Source organism: Drosophila busckii, chromosome 3R (genome assembly GCF_011750605.1).
Source record: "Drosophila busckii strain San Diego stock center, stock number 13000-0081.31 chromosome 3R, ASM1175060v1, whole genome shotgun sequence".
Taxonomy (NCBI): Eukaryota; Metazoa; Arthropoda; class Insecta; order Diptera; family Drosophilidae; genus Drosophila; species Drosophila busckii.
Window position 1 is genome coordinate 5,659,804 of NC_046607.1, and position 22,350 is coordinate 5,682,153.

At 42.1% G+C, this 22,350-nt stretch overlaps 5 protein-coding genes across 5 annotated transcripts; 3 read left to right on the forward strand and 2 right to left on the reverse strand.

The window, feature by feature from the left end:
* Positions 1 to 5,137: 5,137 nt before the first annotated feature.
* LOC108602413 (protein amalgam) lies at positions 5,138 to 6,494 on the reverse strand. The gene has a single exon (XM_017990526.1). It carries the CDS (start codon positions 6,387 to 6,389, stop codon positions 5,355 to 5,357), a length of 1,035 nt encoding a protein of 344 aa, XP_017846015.1. The 5' UTR covers positions 6,390 to 6,494; the 3' UTR covers positions 5,138 to 5,354.
* A 2,357-nt stretch (positions 6,495 to 8,851) lies between these two features.
* On the forward strand, positions 8,852 to 10,547 carry LOC108602598 (homeotic protein bicoid). Its single transcript, XM_017990735.1, has 4 exons — positions 8,852 to 8,980; positions 9,039 to 9,114; positions 9,172 to 10,190; positions 10,245 to 10,547. Exons 1-4 carry the CDS (start codon positions 8,852 to 8,854, stop codon positions 10,545 to 10,547), a joined length of 1,527 nt encoding a protein of 508 aa, XP_017846224.1.
* Positions 10,548 to 13,030: 2,483 nt separating this feature from the next.
* LOC108602554 (protein zerknuellt) lies at positions 13,031 to 14,070 on the forward strand. The gene is made up of 2 exons (XM_017990688.1): positions 13,031 to 13,111; positions 13,174 to 14,070. The coding sequence occupies exons 1-2, from the start codon at positions 13,031 to 13,033 to the stop codon at positions 14,068 to 14,070; spliced, it is 978 nt and encodes a 325-aa protein (XP_017846177.1).
* Positions 14,071 to 17,314: 3,244 nt separating this feature from the next.
* On the forward strand, positions 17,315 to 18,141 carry LOC108601544 (tetratricopeptide repeat protein 12). The gene is made up of 4 exons (XM_017989443.1): positions 17,315 to 17,421; positions 17,478 to 17,699; positions 17,753 to 17,875; positions 17,925 to 18,141. The coding sequence occupies exons 1-4, from the start codon at positions 17,315 to 17,317 to the stop codon at positions 18,139 to 18,141; spliced, it is 669 nt and encodes a 222-aa protein (XP_017844932.1).
* A 1,242-nt stretch (positions 18,142 to 19,383) lies between these two features.
* On the reverse strand, positions 19,384 to 20,174 carry LOC108601545 (protein zerknuellt 2). Its single transcript, XM_017989444.1, has 2 exons — positions 20,115 to 20,174; positions 19,384 to 20,049 (listed from the first exon to the last, which is right to left on the reverse strand). The coding sequence occupies exons 1-2, from the start codon at positions 20,172 to 20,174 to the stop codon at positions 19,384 to 19,386; spliced, it is 726 nt and encodes a 241-aa protein (XP_017844933.1).
* Positions 20,175 to 22,350: the final 2,176 nt, after the last annotated feature.

Genomic DNA, 22,350 nt, shown 5'->3' on the forward strand with positions numbered 1-22,350 from the left:
AGCTGGAGATATGCGCTGCCAGATAAATCGCATATCATTTGGCATTGGATTTGGCTTCGCAGGACTTGAGCTCAACCAACAAAATCGCTGATCATAATGAATATTAGTTATTCACTGGCAATTTGTCAATGACAAAAGCTAAAATGTGCGCATATTTTATTCAAAAATTAAATGCAATAGTTGGCGGCGCACAAATCTTTTGTGTACTCAAGTAGAAGTGCCCAAACTAAATGACAATATTTCCCACTAAAATGTTGCTTGCCGCTTATCAGACGCAGTTAGTTGGCAATGCCTTCTTGCCTGATGTCCTGCGCCTGCAGCAAACTTCCGCAGTTGTGCCAACGAACGTGGCCCCAACCAAACCACATCCCTTATATGTCAGAGCAAGGCGTGTCCGGGACGATGAAGGCGCGCGTAAAAATAAAATGCGCGCACACTGCGAAAACTCTTAACATGCAAATGCGTTGGCAAAAATTTTATTTCTTTTTTAATTTGGCACAAAGACAAAAAATAAAAGAATCGGCTAGAGATAGTAAAAAAGCGAACGTGATATTGAGGCATGCACTGCGGATAAGTGTGTGTGCGTCCAGTTGCGCACAGATAGTTGTGCCACGCCCAATTGGGCTGCCGCACATCAAGGCGAAGTTTTAATTTCAGTTTGTGCGAAATTTTTTAACTGCAACTGCCAGCGGCCAACAGCAACAGCAACTGCCACTGCATCTGCATTTTAATTGCAAATGGAAACAGTTATCTAAATTGGTTAAAATATTAAAGCGATACATGGCTATCTGTAATGGCCAAAAGCTCAAAATGGAAAATGCGTTGTTACTTTTTGTGGCATTTTGTGTGTTATGAACTTTTGTGCAAATTGCTGGACACCAGCTGTGTGAAAAATTGTGTAAAAGTTGCAGATACAAATATAAAGCAACTTTTTGATAAAAAGTTGGTTACGAAAATGAATTATTGAAGCATAAACTTGATTTGAAAATTGCAGCACACACACAAGTTAAACTTGTCAAATGCTATGCCAACTATTTGGGCATGAAAATAATGTGAACATTTGGCGCTACACATTTTTGGTGCATTGCCAACACAGGATTTCGACTTTGACTTGGGTCTGCAATTGAAGCTGCAACGCCCCCTTGGATGAGCTGGCAGGACAAAGTTTTTATTCCGGGTGCTGAGTTGCTATGCAAATCAAAGTAGCTCTAGCTACTGCTGCTGCAGCTGCCTTTGTATGCCAATCGTTCTGCCAATTAGTTAAATTTATTATTTGAGGCAACCACAGCAGCCGCAGCAGAGGCGGAAGCATGAGTTTGTCAACTGCTTAAACCAAACTCAAACCAGAAGCCATGTGTCAGCAGCAAAGCAGTTTCCATTTGTCTACTCACGTTTTGGGATTAATGACAAGCAAGCAAGCAAGCCAACCAACCAGGCGAACCACCCCCCAACCTCGCTGACCAGCACACACATGAAAATTGTCATACATTTTCTCCTCCCTCTCTCACTCTCGATCTGTGTATCATTGCTCACAGCAAATATTTAACTTTTAAGGATATGCTGCCAAGGCTAATTCCTTTTTTATGCGTGCCATATAAATTATTTAAATTATTATTTATTGACGCATATTTCATGCAACGCAATTTCCAATATATTTTGTATATTTATATTTTATTCTTGCCTGCTCCGGAATTCGTTGGCGTTAGCCTTTGCACAACGGATATTGGAACGTTGCATTGAACAATAAATCACGCATCATAAATCAATGGGGAAACTTCAATTAATGCTCCACTATTTGCATCGATAATTCAATGCTAATTTATCTTCACAAAGTGCCTTGCATTAATTATCATGCAATTACTTATACACACATACATTCTGCATAATATATATCACCGTAATTAGCCGCCCACTAAAGCTCTGACAATGCAACTACATAATGAGTATGTGTGTGTAATGAGTGAGTGTTGACTTTTGTTGGCTTTTGACCCAAACATGTCATAAGAACAAGCATTAACTATGCCAGTTCATCTTAAGGATGCCTAAGTCAAAGGGTAAAGCTGCGTAAATATTGTTTGCAAATTTAAAATAATGCTTAGTTATTAAATAATTTATGTATATTGGCTTTATTTTTATACTGAAGGCAAAAAACGAGATGTCAATGTTGTGCGCTTATAACAATATTTAGTAATCAACTATATATATAGGAAAATTTATATTTATTTTTGACATTAAGTAAATGCAGCAACATATCTGTGAAGATCTTATTTTTTATTTATTTATTTCTTTAACTAAAATAGGATGTACAATAATAATAATAATAATAATAAGTAAATTTGAAATATAATAAATTACTGACAAATTAAAACAAAATTATATACATAAACATCTTAAATTTGAATCTAGCTATTTGAATTTTAAAAGAGAAAAATTATAATCAAGACATGCAAAAAATAAGATTAATGTAGTAAATGTTAGTAAAGAATTGAACGGATTGAAAAAAATACAAAAAATTCACAATCAAATCTAAATGTAGCAAAAACAAAACATAAATTTAAAATATGATTAAAGTTAGGTCTCAATTTTGTTGCTTTTAAAATACGAAGCACAGCAATGAAATATATGTATTTTATTCTCTTTAAAATACCTTTGAAATAAATCTTTGATATAAAATAGGGGTTGTGGCATTTGATTTATTAGACAATCCGTCATACACTTTTATTTTAAAGACACTTAATTGTGAGCCTTTGTTCGCTCTTGGTAATAACAACGATCATAAAATGTCTTTTTTTTTTGTCAGTGCTCAAGAATTAATTGCCATCATAAATATTTTCTTAGCCATTATCGTATAATCATTGCTTGCTGGAATTAATTTTCTTCAGCAATGTTAAGCACTTTGGCTAGAGAGCACGTGGGTCGTTTTGTAATCCACGCATATTAAGGATAAGCACTTGATCACTGGCAATTGCAATTGCAAAATTTCATGGGCACTCAACTTCAGGTATTTTAGTAAAAAGGCAAAAACATCAAACGAGTTACTCACCCAATCTAATTTCACATTTGGCTGCACGGACATGGACGAGCGTTGACGTTTTATTATGATGGCATTGGCCAAGTGCTGAGTGCAGAGTAGCCAAAGACAGCGTCGTCATGAGCAGCAGCAGCAGTAGCAGCATCAGCATCAGTATTGGCCCATTCAGAGTGGCATCCGTATCTGGATCGTAAAACCAACACGCCATTGTTTACAACTAGAAGTCGGACAGTTAGTGGCCATTATGCCAAGGCGCTGGCTGGCACATCGTAAAAGAAAGCGACAAGCACAATAAAAACAAACCGTTGTCTGTCTGGTCTGCTCCGCTCAGGACTGCTGGCTCAGGACCCCAAAAGGCAGCTGCATCAACGCCGCCAGGTCCAAGTTGAATGAGCGCCAGCAAGGCGCGCGTCTTGCATGTGAAGGCGTTAAGAGCGGTGGCCAGCACACGTTTTTCTAGCCGCTGGAATTGGATGCTGGAAGAGACACAAAGCGATGGCCAAAGCACTGCGGAGCAAGCAAGAAAGCAGGCGAGAGTGAGCGAGATAGAGCGAGCCAAATGCAATTTTTGTGAATAGCGCCAAAAAGGTAAACAAGCATGCAAGATGCGCAGGCGCTGCTCCAACTACAAATGCAATCCACAACGGATGCTGAGCGAGCAAATCCATTGAGCCAAGCCTGGCGATGGAGCGGGGTTGAAAATCCAAGCGAGCAACCCTTAGCGCCCAAACGATGGCGAGACAGAGAAAGCGGCAGAAGGAGCAAGCGAAGCAGCAAAAATTAAAGAGAGTGACAATGAGATGCTGGAGAGTTGCTCTAGCTTACGTTCCAATCGACTTTCCGGGTGGTGGTTGTTGCTGCTGCTGCTGCTATAAAAATCAATAAATGCGACGTCCATGTTGCCTCAACCCGCATAGCCCGTAACCCTCTCTCAGCAGCACTAGGCAGACAATGAAATGATGAAGCCGCTGCCGTCAACGCATGCCGCTAAGGGCGCACGTGTTGTCCCTCGATCCCCAAACTCCAGCTCCCCATCATAGAGCCCAAGCAAACAGACTGACTGACTGTATGTGCGTTTAGCGGCAACAACAGCAATTACAATATAGACAGACATTTAGAGCGAGCATTGCATTTAGAGCCAGCAGCATATAAAAAAAAAGATATACATATATATATGCTACATATGCGTAGTTGCATGAAAAATTGTCAAAATGTAGTTAGCAACGAGTTTCTAATGGAAACAATTAAGTCATTAGCAAGTGTTGATGTTGTTGACGGCAAAGAGAGCATGGACGACTGGCTGGTGGGTGGGTGGAGTTAGGTCTGGAAACTAATGTTCTTAGGCTATAATGAAGTTGGGCCAGCTGCAGGGACAGGGGCAGGGACAGGGACATCGCTCATGCGGTTAACTGGTCGGGCACACATGGCGCCACGTGCTTATAGTCCATAAGTAGTTTTCACAATCTCGCACATGTAGATATAGTTGTGTTTCCCAAAAAATACTTTATATATATAAAAACCTCAAGAGTGCCAGCAGCAGCAGCAGCAGTGACTGTGAAGAGCACGACTCGTTGGGCCGCTTTACAAATGCCTCGCATTTTTCTCAATTACAATGAACAACTTACTTTTTGCCATATGTGCATATATATAGTATATATGTGTGTGTGTGTTTGTGTGGGTGTCAAGAGGTGAACAGCAAGCACATTTTTAACCATGATTGAAGAGTTAAATGTTGTGGCAGTTTTAACAGCTTCAGTCAGCTTACATAAATGGCAGTTAAATAATGTACTTGGGGCGCCTGGACTTGCTCTAAGTTGAACTTTAAGAATTTGTAATCCTTTTATGTAAATTTATTTGCTTGTGTGTGTGTGTGTGGCATAAGCTTAACTTAAACTACAACAGCCAACCTAAACTCCAGCTAGCTTAAGTAATTGATATATTTATGTTTGCATTTGACTTGAGCTAGAACTATAGATAAGCAATGCTATCTTATCCTAAAAACATTCGAAATGCAGCGACAAAGTCTTCCCATGTTTGTTCAATTCCCAATGAAAGTAAACAACAAACACATAAATGAGATAAGAGGCATTATAAATTTAATGTGAATGTATGTGTGTGTGTGTATTGCATATGAAGAGAGATATGTTAAGGCACAAAATATACAAAGATTTCAAGTGAATACGGCATCAAAGTTAATTGAATGAAACATTAATAATAAGCACAGACAGACATAACGCAGCCAAAAGCCAAACATATATGTATGCATGTATGTGTGTCTGTGTGTGTGTGTGTGTGTGTGTGTATAATACAATTGCCCAAAAGCTTACAAATACGAATCTTTTGTATGTGCTAACAAAGGTATTTTGATAACGCTCTGGAACAGATGCAGCCGAGCATCGGCATGTCCCAGTTTGTTGGTGGCATTGCAGTAGTAGTCTCCATAGTCCTCCTCCGATACGCTGTCTATGCGTAGCACCGATGTAGTGGTCTCCGAGGATGAAGCGGTGTTGGCAATCTCATAGCGGCGTCCCGACTGCAACTGCACGCCGTTGCGATGCCAGACGACAGTGGGAGCGGGAAAACCTTGAACGGCGCACTTCAGATCAACAGATTGGGAGAGCATCTGTGCTACCTTGGGACGCTGTATGGCAATCTGTGGCCGGAACTCCACCTCAATGCGCACTAGACGCTTGTCCGGCTGTCCCTCGCCGTTTTGGGCAATGCAGTAGTAGCCGCCGCGATCCAGACGATGCGCTGTTCTGATCTTCAGCGTGGGCTCATTCAACAAGTAGCCGCCTGCCGGCATCAGCGCGTTATCTACGCGTGCCCAGCTTATGGTGGGTGTGGGAAAGCCATTGGCATGACAGCTGACCTCCAGATTTTGTCCCTCAGTTACAAGCTTGGACTTGGGCGTCTGCTCTGAAATGACGGGCGGCGTTTTTATCAGCAGATTGAGCTTCTTGGTTAGCTTGTCGGTCGAAGAGACCAGCACTTGGCACTCATAGGGACCCATGTCGCTGGCCTCAATTTGTCTGATGCGCAGACTGTAGACGGCGCTGCCTTTGGCTGCATTCTCCTGCATGCTAATGTTGTAGCGAGGATCGGTTAGTGTCAACATGGTGCGCATGCTCAGCACCACAGCCGAATCTCTGGCCGCTGTGCCGCTTGGCGTCTTTACCCAGCTAACAGTCATTGGGCCCACGTGCTCCACGGTACAGTTGAGCTCCACGCTGTCGCCAATGCTGGCCACCACATCTCCACTTATGTCACTGATAACGGGCGCCGCGGCTGTTGCCAGCGACAGACACAAGAGACAGAGATAGAGCCTAAGTCCCTGCTGGTACTTCCACTGCTGCATGCTGATTATTTTTATTATGTATTTATTCTTTTTGACAAATGCGAGTTCAATGCGCTGATTGCGTTCTTCTGTATTTAACGTTCGCTGCTCGACTGAATCGCCTGAGCTGAGCTCAAGACGTTGCTTGCTGCTTGCGTCGCTGTCGCAGTCGCAGTCGCTGCTGCAGTCGACGTCGCTGTCAACGTAAACTAAAATCGTACCGAGTTCACGATCTTATCTGTTGCTTTCTTTTTATTTACACACTCACATTTATATTGTTATTGTTGTTATTGCAGTTGCTTCTGCTGCTGGCGTCTGCTCACTTATCAATGAACTTAACTTTGCTGCTGCTGCTGCGTCTTTAATTGATTTATTTTGTTCGTGCTGCGTGCTGCTTGCTACTTGCTGCTTGCTGCGGCGGGGGCAAAAACAAAGCGCGTTCTCGACAACTAACTGGACATAACTGAAATCAAAATTCAAATTTTCGTTTGCCGCGCACTCAAGCGCTGACGACGCCATTAGTTGTTTATAAAAACGTTTAGAAGTTCGTGGAAAGGTGCAACACACACACACACACACACACAGCAGGCACATAAAATGATTTATGACATGGCGCAAGTAACACAAAGGACAACAACGCCGTCTGCTGGAAAGACCATTCGCCCTGGTGGAAATGCCATTGCCAGCTCGCGATCCTGGCCGCCATATGTATGCTGTCTCTTTTGGTTGCAGGGGCGCGTGCGTGAAAACTTTAAAAGGGGGTTGTTTATTTCAGGGTGCAAAGAAACATAATTCTAACTTTAATTTTTTGCCAACTCTTGCCAGCTATTCCCAATTCAATTTCAAACAAAAACTGTTTAATTTAAATGCAAAGTTAAATGCAAAGAGACTTTATCATCTTTTGACTTTTTCAATTACGAAAATTATCTGTATACACATTCTAAACAGGAAATTCAATAATTGTCCAAGCTAAGCCACACAAATTGTGCAAAAGTTTTTCGGGCCACAAGTAAAATTAAATCAGACCTTAAAACGTGACTGCCACTCTTAAGGGAAAGGGACTCTCCTCTGCTCTGCTGGTTGCAGTTCAGTTGAAGAAGTGCGAAGCTGGGAATGCATTCACATTCGCATCGTCTCTGTGCACATTCGCATCAGATAATTGTAAATTGTGTAAAATAATAAATTTCAAGTTAACTATTTGTGGACCGCATAGGGTGCTCTATTCATTTCCACTGCACTTTGCTAGCCCTCCTGCCGGGACACCAGACAGATACACCCGCAACACTGCAGTTGCAGCAGCATCAGCATCAGCAGCTGGGAGCAGCGGTTGTAAGCGTGGCAGTTGCAATTGTGCAGTCCAGTCCAGTGCGATTCAGTTTGCTCATCATCGATGCTCTGGTCCTTTCAGTTGCAGCTCTGCTCGCCTGGACACACACACATACTCAAATCAAGTATAATACTATATATATATAGCAGGAGCTGAGAGTGTGGCTGTGGCTGTGTGACTGGAACGGCTGGCGATCTTCACGTTCATGAGCTCAAGCGGATCTGAAACAGAAAATGTCAAATTTTATAATTTATTACCCGAATCCTGTTTCTGTCAGTGACTCTTTCGGGTGTCTCGCTTCGGCAGGGGGGGTTTGCTATAGTCCTTTGTTACTGCGTGTGAATTTGTGGCACAATATGTGTGCGCACATACATATGTGTGTATCTGTGTGTCTTGTTTGTTTGTTTGTGTGCACATCCTCTGGTATGTGCGCTATTCTGTTTGCTTTTGGCTGAATGCCTGGTTGAACTGTGAATTGACTTTTGCTGCTAGTTGACGTAACTAACAAAAAACAAACAGCTTTTAAACGTACATATGGGCCCAGGGCAACAAAGATCGTCCAAATATGTAGCACAATCGATAAATTGACAGCTCTCATAGCATTAATATTAATTTTTAGAGCGCCATATAATTTAACATTGTCATATATAAAACAAACATGCATAGGCACTGCTCATTATATTCAACTGGCTAATTAAAGCGTCAATTTTATTTCAGTCAACATTGCTTTAAACTATTAATGCAAGCAAGCATAACATGGCCATTCTGCTTTAATATTTAAATAATTAAAAATGGCGCCACACATACGCACACGCCACCTTGCGGAAATAAACAGAACTGCAGCGGTTGTGCCATCTGCTAACAGTCGCCTTTTGTAGCGTTGCCACATTGTTATTGCTTTAAAGTATTTTGAACGGCTTGGCAGTGCATTTTCATATTCTGTTTTGAATTGTTGTTCGTGAGCTTGAAATAACGGCGCTTTGCGGACACAATGAAATGGTTGAAAGAAAAAGAATGATGATGGAATAATAAATTTAGTGTATTTTAAATGTAACCGGTTACAAGCCACATGCAAATGCAAAGTGAACATCAATGAACATCAAGTGCAAGGCGCCAAAAAAACGCAAATTGTAATAAGCTGCGTGGTGTGGGGAAAATGGCGCAACCGCCACCAGATCAAAATTTTTATCATCATACATTGCCGCATGCACATCCACACCCGCATACACACGCACAGCATCCACAGCTGCAATTGCCGCCACAATTTCGCAGTCCCTTCGATTTAGTAAGTGCCAAACAAATTCAATAACAAAAACAAAAATTAAACAAAACTACTCTCGCAGCTTTTTGATGAGCGCACGGGCGCCATAAACTATAATTACATACGTCCCTATCTGCCAAATCAAATGACCAAACCAGGCAAGTAAAATGAAAATTAATCTACGCAATGCATTTAATACAAAATTAATTCGCTAGACGAGCTGTCCGAGTCACTGGTAATGCGACGACCGCGGCGTACTCGCACCACATTCACCAGCACACAGATTGCAGAGCTGGAGCGGCACTTTCTACAGGGACGTTATCTCACAGCGCCACGGCTGGCCGATCTGTCGGCCAAGCTAGCTTTAGGCACAGCACAAGTGAAGATTTGGTTCAAGAATCGTCGACGACGCCATAAAATTCAATCGGATCAGCACAAGGATCAATCATACGATGGCATGCCACTATCGCCCTCAATGCCCAATGCGCCATTGAAGGGCACCGATGCGGATCCGCCCAGCCTGCAGGCGCTAAGCCTTGGAAACAGCGCAGCTACGCCAAATGCGTTAACGCCATCGCCAACGCCCTCAACGCCAACGGCACAGCTCGCAGAGCAATACAGCGAGTCCTTCAATGCCTACTACAGCAACTACAACAGTCATCAGCAGCAGCAACAGCAGCAGCGATCTGTAACCCAAATGCATACGCAGTATACAAACAATAGTGCTGCCCAATTCTTTCAGCAGCATGCGAATCCATTGGCACAGCAGCAAGTACATCAGCAGGGACCGCCACAACAGTCAATACACCATCACCACATGATGGCACAACAGCAGCAGCAGCAGCAGCAACAACAACAGCAACAACAACAGCAGCAGCAGCAATATCATCATTTTGCCAACGCCTGTCGACTGCCTCTGATCAAGGGCGACAACGAGGCGGACTACAACTTCAATGGGTCGTATTATATGCGAACCACAGGACTGCCTTTGCCGGGTGTCGCTGCCAGCATGCCGGCGGCCGTCGAGGCCGTGACGTCTGCGCTCTCGCCTGGCTCCGAGGTCTATGAGCCATTAACACCAAAGAATGACGAAAGTCCTAGTCTGTGTGGCGCTGCTCCTGGTGGTGGCGGCGGCATCGGTGTTGGCGGTCCCTGTGCCACAGCTGTCGGCGCCGCCGCCGATGTCACCGACGACATGGACGATGGATCGAATAAGAAAACGACGACGCTACAGGTGAGTCCATCACTCCTTTTGTGTCTGTCACAACACTTACGCTCGTTCATTCAGAGCTTGGAGCCTCTCAAGAGCAACAACAACATCATTGCGGACAAAACCTGTGACGATGGCAGCGATGCCCTGGGCGCAGGACTACTCGCTGTGGCACGCGGCAACCTCATCAGCTGCAGCAGCAACGCGGCTGGCAGCGCCTTTGGCAAGTTCGGCAAGCTTACAGCGCCTGGCACTCATCCAGCACAGGAGGCCATGCACGATATGAACCAATACCAATGCACGATGGATACGATAATGCAAGCGTATAATCCACATCGTAACACCGCAGGCAACACACAGTTTGCCTACTGTTTTAATTAAGCTCAACTAATACGCAACAGTATTAACTTAAACTTAAACCACCAACACAAATTTAAATGTTTTGTGAAGTCTTTAGCTTTAGGTGACATGTTGTTTCATAATTGTACAAAGCTTAAGTGATTGTAGATAGATCTACCCATAGTTAGTTTAAGCAAACCCAATGCTGTATATGTGATTTTAAGTTAGCTAGTTGCTATTAAGCTTTCCAATGCATTTTCAACTGTTCATTTAGTTTAAGCTAAAACTTTCTTTGTGAAATGTTCTTTGTATTCAACATTCTTTGACTGGGCATGCACCTAAGCCCATTGTATGCCCGGCCAAACAATGTTGTTACCAGTCTGGGCTTCAGTTGAACGCTTTACAGACAAAGTTTACTTCAGAAAATTTACATGCAATATTTCAGTTGCTGGCATAACTTGGCATAGCTTCTAAACTGTACTAATCGAAATGCAAAATGTTTCTCCTGCTAATAATTGCTTGACTTATTTAAGTCTGCCATTATTAGTCGCGGATTGAACGTTTAAACAATAATAATCGTTAGAGTATTTTTAAAAGAAAGCTATGCTTGGGATTTCATGTTGTAATTTAACATTCTTTGTCTAAGAATTATTTATAAATTGCTTCAACATGCATGCAAATCGCTATACTAACAATTGATGCACACGTTTATATTACTTTTAAATTTTCTTTTTAACAACAATTTAAAATGCATTGGAACATAGCTTAGTGGCGCTCGAAATGCGGTGCACCAATTTTATAATGTTTTATACCTAAGTTGAGAATATTTCATATATTCAGCAAAATGCTTGTCAATAATATAAATTTTAATAAAAGCCAAGCAGATCAAGCAACTTGTATTAAATACTTTAAATATTTTTAGACGTTAGCATTTTGCTATGAACGAAACTGTAGCTGGTTTTTCCGAAAATCTTATGAATTTAAAAAATATGTATATGTATGTGTGGAATTTTTATGAGATGCAGGCACATGCATGCCATAAAACACAATCCGCGAATTTTCTACGAAACACACGCAATAAAATTCGCGCTTAATATCGAGGCTAAAACCCACCAGGTGCCTGTTGTCAACTCTTACCTGTGCTCCTGACCCTGCACTATTTAGGTAGGCCAGCATTTTGCTGCTTGCAACCGGGTGGCAACTTGTTGCTGTTACTTTTCTTTGATATAAAATATGGAAAATCCAAAAAAATTTTGCATGAACGAATGAAATGTGGGTTTCTCCCATATGCAAGATTTTATTGACAGTTTTTGTATGTAAATAATTGGGTTGCAATCAAGGTGGGCTGGTTACAGATTAGTTGGTTAATCAAAAAAGCATTAGGCAAAATCAATTGAATTAGTTTTATATCAAAATTGATTAGGTATTGTATTTACATTTAGTTTGCTATTTATACTAAACGATGGTGATACATTTTGTGCATAAATAAATCAATACAAATTCATTTTAGGTATTACATTAATTCAAGTTCATATTTGTAAGTTATTTTAATTTAGTTTTACTGTACTGTCTATTCAATTAACTTGCCTATTAATATACAAATCTTAGTTGCGACTTTAAAGCAATCTAAATAATTTGCATGTTTTATTTTAACTGTACAGTCCATATTATATGCTCTTAACTATATTCCTTTGCTTGAAATCAATTCCAAGTATTCAAAATTGTTCATAGCAGAGCCAATTCTCATATGTGTTTATACGAAATTCAAACTGTACAGGATTTTTACAATATTATGACTTGGCCTTTGTTCCAGCGTATTTTTTGGAAATTCGTAGAACTAGCAAATCCGATAGCGCCAGTAATAAAACTATGCGAATTTCAGCAGAGGGCGCCGGGTCAGCGGCTGAGATAGAGAAAGAGAGATCAGGCAGCCGCACACACAAATAAAGTCATAAACTGTTAAATCAAGCATACAAGCATAAGTCTAGAAAATATCCTTTCAGTGCATTATGCTGATAATTGTGCCGCGACATTGTGCATGTCCTTGAGATTCACTTTCGACAGCGCTCGTCTCGCTCTCAAACAGGTGCTACAAGTTGAACAGCACAATAGCTCATCATCGGGCTTGGTCTGCCGTCCAGACACCACTACCTGTGCCATCGATCAGACACTAGCACAGTTGAAACTGATCCTGGACGAACGTCACGTAACGTCAAATCCCAGCCTAGCCGGATTTCGATCAAAACAAGCCTCTAGATTGCCAGCTCTCCTGGCTAGTCGTCTCGTCGCCAGACGCTGCACCAAAGACTGCAAGACAGAGACGGAGACAGTGACGTCGTCGACGACTACGACGCCGCCTCGCGCACGTTAGACAAAAGGATTTATGGCAGCGAGTGCGCGAGTTTAGGCAAATTTCCTTTCCTTTTTGGCAAACCCAGCTGACCGACTACCTAGCTGAGTAGTATATATTGCTCGAGTGCGGCCAGCGAGCACATCACTAACGATTCGAACAGCAAGAGCACGAGATGTCATCCGTCATGCATTACTATCCAGTGCATCAGCCCAAGATGAACGCCTATCCAGCGCCCGTCGTCAAATACAGTAATGTAAGTAAATAAACAGACTTAACTGTAATGGCAGTCGCTAATCAATGCTCTTCTTCTCATAGCTACTCTATGGCCATCATCATCATCATCAACAGCAGCAGCAGCAGCAGCAGCCACTTCCAGCATTGTCCAGCTATCAGCATCCAGCCACTGGACTACTGCCCATGTCCATAAGCGAGCAGCCCACACAGCAGCTCTCCTCTGATGACAACATGCCACTGCAGCCGGCACAGGAGCAACAGCGCGTCAAGCTGAAGCGTTCACGCACCGCCTTCACCAGCGTGCAGCTGGTGGAGCTGGAGAATGAGTTCAAGAGCAACATGTATTTGTATAGAACGCGCCGCATTGAAATTGCTCAGCGTTTAGCATTGTGTGAGCGCCAGGTTAAGATCTGGTTCCAGAATCGTCGCATGAAGTTCAAGAAGGACATACAAGGACATCGCCAGCGTGATGCCAAGCTGCCCAGCGCCAAGTTAACGCAGCCGCAAGCAGAGCAAAGCGCGCATCGCGGCATTGTGCAGCGTCTCATGTCCTACTCACAGGATCCCAGCGCTGAAAAACGCGCAGCCACTGCAGCTACAGCTGCTCCAACTGTGACGGCTGCTCCAACGAGCAACAGCACTTCAGAGCTGAGCGAAATTCTAGAACATCTGGCTCAAAGCAATGTTGCAGCCGCTGCACCCAATAGTCTGCCCGTAAACCCAAATACAGGTGGTCACTATTCGTATAATGTGGACTTGGTATTGCAGAGCATTAAGCAAGATCTGGAGGCAGCAGCGCAGGCTTGGTCCAAGTCACATCGCGCACAGCCCAAGCCAAGTAACTTGGATGCCAGCGCCATGCTGCCAGCTCCAACAATCTCCATGAATCTAGCCTGGGGTGAGCCTGTGGCCAAGTCGAGAAAGTTAAGCGTCAGCCACTTGAATCCCTGCACCACCGCCTACGACTATCATAATTAATTTCTATATTATACCTAAGCTGATATTAGTTTTAAGTTATTGATACTGGCCTAGCCGCATGCAAAGGCGCTTTAAGCTCAGTGAAATATTAATGGTTGCTGCTTCTAATATAATAATTCTAAATGTTGCTTACAGTTCTTTTTAAATAAAGCAAATATTGCATAGTATAAATAATTGTTTGGCTTTCTTTAATGACACTCTAAATGTTTTTCAGTTTCATTTTTGTGGCATACTTATGTTGCCACTTGACTGTTTTCACTTTTGCATTTAATGTTGCTCTTGTGGCCAGCGGGTCAAGTCGAGGAATTCCACATAAAAAAGGGCGAAGTCAAATGCCCATCTATTAATGGCGAGTAAAGTGTCAACCGCATTTGCCTTGGACCTGTGAGCAGCAGCCCTTGGGCTTCGTTTCGTTTCGCCAGTTGCCAGCTCCAGTGGTCATCTTGAAAATGCCACAGAGTACGTTGAAATGTGTAACGATTTGATTTATGGATATTTAACCGCACACATTACTTGTACTCGACTCGTGTTTTGTTTGGGACACTTGTTCTAAAGGGCGGTGGCTGGACCGAGCGACGTCTTTGCCCCCAAGGAATGTGGCAACAACAACAATGAGAACGAGAAGCGGCACACACATGCCGCAAAACATGCTTAGTTACTCTCCCGGCTTGTAGTGACTTTTGGGGTTTACCTCTTGCTTAGGGGTTAGGGTTATGGGCTAGCCTGCTGCTTGCTGCTGCTGCTGCTTGGTGTGGCAAATTGCTTCCCCTGGGAGCGAATTGTCGGTGCGGCGGAAATAGTGGGCCTGGGGGTGGGACCTTGGAATTTTCATGCGCATTGTTGACATATCCGAGCATGTGCGAGACGGCGGTGGCCAAAGCCGCGGGCGTGCCAAGTCCTTGACATCACATGTACTCCAGCCTCGGTCACACTTGCGCCTTGTCGCTGCCATAATGAATATAGATGTGATTTGGTCTACACACACACACACACACACACATATGTATGTGTATGTGTGTGTGTGGCTAATCGTCTGGCAATAAACGCAGCTAATCAAAGACGCATAAAAAGCTAGATGAGCGCCTTGAACGCGAAATGTGTAATGCCCAATGTAATAAACATGTCCAACAGATTGTTTCAATTGTTGTTTTGTTTTGTTTGTTTGTTTGCTCAATCATGCCAACCCACTGTGACTCCGCCCTGCCGCAATCTGATTTTATTAGCACGCGTAGCAAAGCCTGATGACACTCTGGCTGGGCTTCCTTCTTGGCCTGGTCATAACAATAAATTGCCAACTGTGCGCGGCGACACTCCAAAATGGGTTTCTTCTTAATTAAATTAAATATTCAGTTGCCGCGCTCGCTCTATCGTCGCTATCGTTGAATAAGGTACTGTCGACCACAAAGCATTTTCTAATTAGATTGAATCTATAATTTTTATGGCTAATCGCTGTGCGCTGTGAATTTTGAATCTGCGGTTGTCACTGTTTTGCCAATTATTTCACCAAAATCGCTTTCACTAAATGGGCCAGAGAATGCGCCAAATGCGTTTTCTGTGCAAATGAAATGAGCGCCTGGCAATGAGTTTATAAGTAAGTTGATTAGCAGCAGCAGGCTGCAAATAAATTCAATCTCAAAAAAGTTTTAAAGTGCGCGGCGTTGCGTATTTATTTAATTTGCACAAAACTTTCTTTTTTGCCCCCGCTTCTGTCTGTTTAGCATATATTACGCATAACGGTATTATTTTCAGCACGTTTAAACGTTATGACATTTCACAGACGTGTTAGTCCCCACACACGCTAAGGGGGAACAACACCTGTCGTATGAACAGACCAAATGCTAACCCATGTACTCAACTCTAATGCAAAGTTTTTATTTGCGCAGCTCACAAAAATTGCACGTGCCAATTTATAGGCAGCGGCTGCTGCTGCTCTCGCTGTCGCTGTCTCTGTGTACAGGATATGCAGGATGTGTTAGCCATATGGCAAAAGGAGTTGTTTTGTATGCAAAATGAGCGCGTGAAAAAAATCACTTTAACATTTGTATACAAATTGAAAGCGTGGGGGCAGCTTGAATCATTTGACTTGGGCGTGAGGTTATTGTCAACAGCTGTCGATGCTTCTCAAGGACATACAAAGTTAGCAATACACGGATTTCTTTCATATCTGAAACACTGCTCATAAATCAAGCTGCTGCTGCTGCTGTGGCTGCTCTTGTTGCTGCTGTGGCCAAAGGACACGCATTGCATTCAACTCCATATAAATATTTAAGTACTAGCTCGCTTGGTATATTTTTCATGATGTAAAACCCACAATTAAATTACATGAAATCCATTTGTAACAATTACTCCGTATGGCAATCTATGCTGATGACGCCGAAACGCGCCAGCGTGGACTCTTCGTCGGCTAAGCGCAATTCGTATAGAAATGCGATGCGTCATGTGAGCAATTTGGTGTCCGTTGCCCAGCAGGGGTTGCTGCTTGGGCGGGTAGGGTTGAGGGAAATGGTGCCACAACCAGTTCACCGGCTCGCTTTGAGCTGCAATTATTTATACTGCTGCTACATGCATCTGGAATGGCCCAAACCCAAACGGCAACAGCACCCAGAGTCGTTGGCGCTTAAGCACATGCCCAAGTCCGGCCCGCCATAACCATTGACTGTGTAAGTGTGTGTGTGTGTGTGTCTGTTCACTCCTAAATGCAATGTGCACACGAGACACATATCCGCCGCGAGTCCAACTCACAGGCAGGACCAGGTAATGTCAGGCGACATGCACGCAGCAGCGTCAGCGTCAGCGCCAGAGTCAGAGTCATGAAAATGCATTGCATCCACTTTGGCTGAGGAGGATGTGGGGCCCGCTGGCTCAGCGCTCAGATTGTAGCTCTATTATTAGATGCCATTATGTTTTATAGTCTATAATTGATCCTCTGAGCTTGCATGCATTTCTTTATCTTACAAATGGTTTTCGATTAAATACATGCAAGCGAATATAAAAATGTGAAAAATCATTTCTTAAATAATGCCGTGTAATTAGCTAATGTGCAACAAAGACTTTGTAAATAGAGGATATGTTAAGCTAATATTAAAAATAAAATATAATACTGTTGCTAGCTTTGTTTGTTTTTGGTTTGTTGCTAGGACTTGCCTTTACGGCTGTTGCCAAGCAATAGTTTGACTAAGAAGTTGTGGCTAAGTAAATAAACAACAAACGTTTGTATCTAAATTAAAATTATAGTCAAATTAAAATGTTTTCACTGCAACATGCACAAACGGACGAAGCTTTCCTTAAATTGAACTCGCAATTGGAAGAAGTCACTTTGCTGTTGCGCAGTCTAATAAAACCCACTGAAGAGTAAGTAGCGAAACAAATAAACATAAATTAGCCAACTTATTCTATGATTCCCATAGAGGGGCTGCCAATGCAGCAACTCCGCTTACTGCTGAAAGCGTCACTGAGGACAACTTCATAGTCACCAGGCGTAGAATTAAAGCAGAGACAGAGACTAGACCACGACGAGCAGCGCTGCCAAAGAATGATAAGTTTACGTTTATGCGACAGGTGGAAGTGGATCTTAAGGAGCGCTCCAAGGCGCGTCTGGAGCGCGAGCATGTAGCGCAAAAGTTTCGCAAGTAAAACAGTGTCAAATAATATAAATTAAAAATTAATTAAATTTAATTTGCAGACTGGGCAACGCTGCATATCGGGATGCCAACTATGAACACGCTATACAAATGTACAGCCAGGGCATAGAAAATATTGAAGATAGTCCCATACTTTACATAAATCGCGCACTTTGCTTTATAAAGTAAGTTTGACAAACTTTTAATGCTTTATGCTAATTTGTTTATTTGCAGATTGACACAATTTAAACGCGGCATAATCGATTGTGACTACGTCTTAAACAAATTGGATGAGAAGAATTTGCGTGCTTGGCTATATCGGGCCATGGCCTATAGAGGCCTAAACGATGAGGCTAATTTTGAAAATTGCATTAAATACGCGCGTAAATATCATTCCAAGCAGCTGGAATATATAGCAAACTTTTTGTTGAAATTAAAGCAGTTGGAGTAATAATAGTTGTCAAACTCATTAAAAGTTTATTTAAGCCGAAAATTAAACAAACGCAAACTCGAGTATTGTTTACATATGACAGCAGGAATTACATGTTGATGTCGACGCTGTCGCAGTGTCGTCGTCGGCGAATAACTCTTTCGATTCTAATGGCATTCAATCGCAAGCACTCCAGGCACAGGCACAGAGGCAGCGCTCTCAACCCTCAACCCTCTCGATGGCATACACAATTTCCCCGTAAAGGCAAACAATTCGATGGCGGTAATCAATCTTGCTCCACTCGTTGCCAGTTGACAGCGCCGTGGTGTAGAGTCAAATTGCGATCTTTGTTTGTCCCGGTCTCGGTTCCGGGCAGACAGACGGACAAGGACGGAACATCCAAGAGCCCCCCACGCCGCCCAGTTGTAGCCACACGTATGACACACAGACAGACAGACACACACACACACAGAGTCAGACGTGAGTGAGTGTGGGTGCTTTGCCATTTATGCGTGTCAAAGGTTGCGCCGGAGGGCGACAGCTTGAAGCGAGACACAAGCGACACCAAATGTTGTACTTGTCACGCTTGTTGCGGTAGCTGCATCTTTAGCTTCCACACATGTATCTATATCTATACTGCAAATGAGACGTATACTTATTTTTTTCTTAGGCTTGCACATTAATTAACAATACAAACTTAATATAAATGACATTAATCATTAAACTAAGTTATCTTTATAGCGTATTGTTTTTTTTTTTAACTTTTTGCGCATCATGCTTGAATGTCAACCATGAAAATTGGGCAGTTAAAAAGGCATTAATTGTTTTGATATGTCATTGTATATAGCACAACATATACAACTGCTTATCTGATATAGCTTATGCTATGATAGCGCAATTGAGTATGAACTTTGTCAATCAATAATTTCGGCAGCAGCAGCAGCAGCAAAGTTTACCAATAATGAGATTCAATGCATTAATGTTATTGCCATAATAAAACTAATATGTGCCACAACAGCTGCCAATGAAATATTGTCCACGAAACAAGGATACGGAAGCAGTTTATGAACTAATGTCGTGTCTGTATGTGTGGCAGCAAGAATTTCAATATGTCGAAATTACTTTATGATGTGATGACACCAATTTATCCAAGTTGCCTGCTGGCAAGATAAAATGTCAAGCATTTGACGCAAGTGTGTATAGAAAACTAAAAATATTTATTTGTTACTCTTAAATTAAAGCTAAAGCTTAACTAAGCATAAACTAAGCATCTAATAGCTGCTGTATAAAATCCAAATCCACATCAAACGTATCAAACGAATCGTACGAAGCTGTGGAGTTGGAAGCTGATGTTGTTCTGGAACTATTTGAATCCCAGCTTGATTGCTGCTGTACCGCTTGATATTGTTGCATGTCTGTTGCAACTGTACTTGCCTCAGCGGCTGCTGCCTCAGTGCTGCACCACCAGTCATTGAGACTTGCACTAAAGTTAAGCAGCGGCTGCTCATTTGGCAAATCTGCATAAAGTGGTGGCTGCTCCATGGCATCAAATTCATATTGCGGCTCAAACTGTTGTTGTGGCATGTTGACATACTGCAGCAATCTTTCCACAAGCAGCTCATGCTCGGAAGCTGCTGGCGGCGTCTCTGTTGCAGTTGAAGTGGCAGCTGGCTGACTTAGCTTTAAGTTCTTTGGCTTCAGCTGGCCGTTGGCCATTTTTTTGCACTTCATGCGTCGATTTTGAAACCAAACCTTGACTTGGCGCTCACTCAGCTGCAGACGTTGCGCAATGCCAATGCGACGCGTTCTAGCCAAATATTTGTTCTCATTAAACTCATGCTCCAGCTCTAGCAGTTGATAACTGCTAAAGGCAGTGCGCGAGCGCTTACATTTGGCAGTCACTGTTGTTGCTGTATGCTGTGAGTAAAGCTGCAAAGAAATAACAAAATAAAATTTGTGTTTTGTTTTTCAAATTTAGTTAGCCAAACACCTACCGTATAATCAGCGCTCTCACTGGCTGCATTGCTGTAGTTGTAGTTGTAGTTATTGTACATGGCAAATATTTTGACTTCTGTTGCTTGACACATTTGTTTTTTAACTAATTGCCTGTGCTCGCTGTCTGTTTGCTTTTATACCTTGCAGGTAGTTTTAGTTAACGCGGTACGCAAATCAGAAAACTCTTGCCCGCACTTGTTACCTGAGCCGCAGGCTTCGGGTCAAGCCAGCCAGCCCAGCCGGCTGCAGCTGCGCGTCGCGTCTTTGGCCACGTTCACATTGGCCCAGGCGGCTCGGCTCCGCAGTGTCCCCGACAATTGGCCAGCGACACATTTACACGGTGGCGTGAGTGTCTCGATTGCGAAACGTCGCTTGGCCATGACTCCTGGCTCTTCTGGCTCATGTGTCTAATTATAGTGCCTAATTTAATTGACTTTGGCGTACAATAAAAAAACAAATGTTCTTGTAGTTAGACAAATTACCAACTCTCAACTACAATGCGCTTGCATGTTCAATTTTTTATACCTGGCCAACTCGGGTTAGGCAAAATTAGGTAAATGATCGTACTGAAAGAGAAGAACGCTGGTTTTTCCGCGGGTTTTCCAACAGAGCTGTGAATAATTTTGTGCTCAACAGTGAGCTACCTGATTAGTTGGGCTAACACTAATCCGGGTGTGTAAACTTGATCGCGTCTATAAAATTGAGCTATCGTTACTCTTTAAAACCTTGTAGAAATAATGTTAACCCCACAGCTTGGAAATATTCCGTAACCTAATCTTTATTGTACTAACAATCTGAGCTCCTTTACAATTTGTTGCGGCATTCGAATATTTGAGTTGAGTCCCAATCATTACGAAATTACTAAACCATCATTTTAACTTTAGCATGCATCGAGTTTATATTTTACTGCAAATTCCTATTACTTCTGAAATAAATAGATTAATTTAATACACATCTTCTTCTCTAGTTTTAATAAAAACTAATTGAACAACGTTTTATATTGATAAATAGTAAAACACAATTTTAACTAAATAAAATAAGCGGTTAAGATAAAACAAAAGTAGTTCTAGTTTGTTAATGTTTATAGGCCACCCTTAGTGTTTTGATTCTAATTTTCGTGGAACAAGAGTTAATTTTAGAATCAGTATTTCTTTGCTATATAATATATAATATTTATTTACTATATAGTTTTTAAAAAATGTGTTGATTCAACCGACTTCCAATCAATAATATTCTTAACTGATAACAAGAACATTGTAGTTTAAATTAGCAAGCGACTGTGTGCTGGAAAGGGTATTTAAGAAGACATGTAACATTTTGGCGTTTGACTCAGTGGCGAAAACGAAATCGAGAGAGGCAACGCGATTGGCAACAAAAACGGAATGTGGAAAAACTCTGGCAGCGACAACAGCGTCAGCCGGCTAAAAAACAAATGCCACCAAGATTGACAACATGATGGTTAGACAAGAAGAGGCGCCCAAAACAAAAAGAAAGATGCGTGCAGCGCAGCGCACAAAGCGAAATGTCAAAAATGCTCGAAAACAACGGAGACATTGCAAAGAAAAAGAAAAAAGCAGAACACGAATTGAAACTCGTTGCTGTCGCTGTGGCGACGGAATGTGTAAATAACAAAAAAGCAAATAAATTCCGTCACAAGCAACACGTTCACACTGCTCAGCAATAAAATTAAAAAAGAGAAGTAATGATGAAAACAGCGCCGCTGCAGAAATGTCAGCGAAATGCGAGTAAAGCTACAAAGCAACAAAGCGATAAGCACACACATGCTCATACACACAAGCTAAATGGACCAATCAGCGCTGTGGAGAGTTTCCACACATGAGCATGTGTGTGTGCTTAGTGGTGAGCGTAAGCGAGTGTTTACCTGCGTTGGCAGAACGCCACCCCCTCTGCTAACAGCTTTGCGCATGTCCGTCAATACCCAAGGCGCAAGTAGGGAATATATCGAAGCCACATACAAATAAAATATCCATTGCTCAAGTAGGGAATATATCGAATGTCGTAAAGAAATGTATAAAAAATAATTATATTGTTAAGTAAAGTTACAGGAACATCAAAAAGTATCTTAAAATATTTGTATTTTAAAATGTTGAATTACTTATATATGAAAACATTTCATTATTATTTTTTAGAATTATATATTCTATTTATATTTCATGCTTCAACTAATTAAGCTACAAGAACGGTAAAACCAACAATAAACATTTTATATTTATT

What these genes read in the sequence shown, in the direction of transcription:
- LOC108601545 (XM_017989444.1), bottom strand. Translation starts at nt 20,174, where the DNA reads ATGTACAATAACTACAACTACAACTACAGCAATGCAGCCAGTGAGAGC. An exon ending in GTGAGAGCGCTGATTATACG is followed by an intron (nt 20,050 to 20,114) that starts GTAGGTGTTTGG and finishes ATTTCTTTGCAG; the next exon opens with CTTTACTCACAGCATACAGC.
- LOC108602554 (XM_017990688.1), top strand. Translation starts at nt 13,031, where the DNA reads ATGTCATCCGTCATGCATTACTATCCAGTGCATCAGCCCAAGATGAAC. An exon ending in CCGTCGTCAAATACAGTAAT is followed by an intron (nt 13,112 to 13,173) that starts GTAAGTAAATAA and finishes TTCTTCTCATAG; the next exon opens with CTACTCTATGGCCATCATCA.
- LOC108602598 (XM_017990735.1), top strand. Translation starts at nt 8,852, where the DNA reads ATGGCGCAACCGCCACCAGATCAAAATTTTTATCATCATACATTGCCG. An exon ending in AAATCAAATGACCAAACCAG is followed by an intron (nt 9,115 to 9,171) that starts GCAAGTAAAATG and finishes TTAATTCGCTAG; the next exon opens with ACGAGCTGTCCGAGTCACTG. An exon ending in AGAAAACGACGACGCTACAG is followed by an intron (nt 10,191 to 10,244) that starts GTGAGTCCATCA and finishes TCGTTCATTCAG; the next exon opens with AGCTTGGAGCCTCTCAAGAG.
- LOC108601544 (XM_017989443.1), top strand. Translation starts at nt 17,315, where the DNA reads ATGTTTTCACTGCAACATGCACAAACGGACGAAGCTTTCCTTAAATTG. An exon ending in GTAGCGCAAAAGTTTCGCAA is followed by an intron (nt 17,700 to 17,752) that starts GTAAAACAGTGT and finishes TTTAATTTGCAG; the next exon opens with ACTGGGCAACGCTGCATATC. An exon ending in CGCGCACTTTGCTTTATAAA is followed by an intron (nt 17,876 to 17,924) that starts GTAAGTTTGACA and finishes GTTTATTTGCAG; the next exon opens with ATTGACACAATTTAAACGCG.
- LOC108602413 (XM_017990526.1), bottom strand. Translation starts at nt 6,389, where the DNA reads ATGCAGCAGTGGAAGTACCAGCAGGGACTTAGGCTCTATCTCTGTCTC.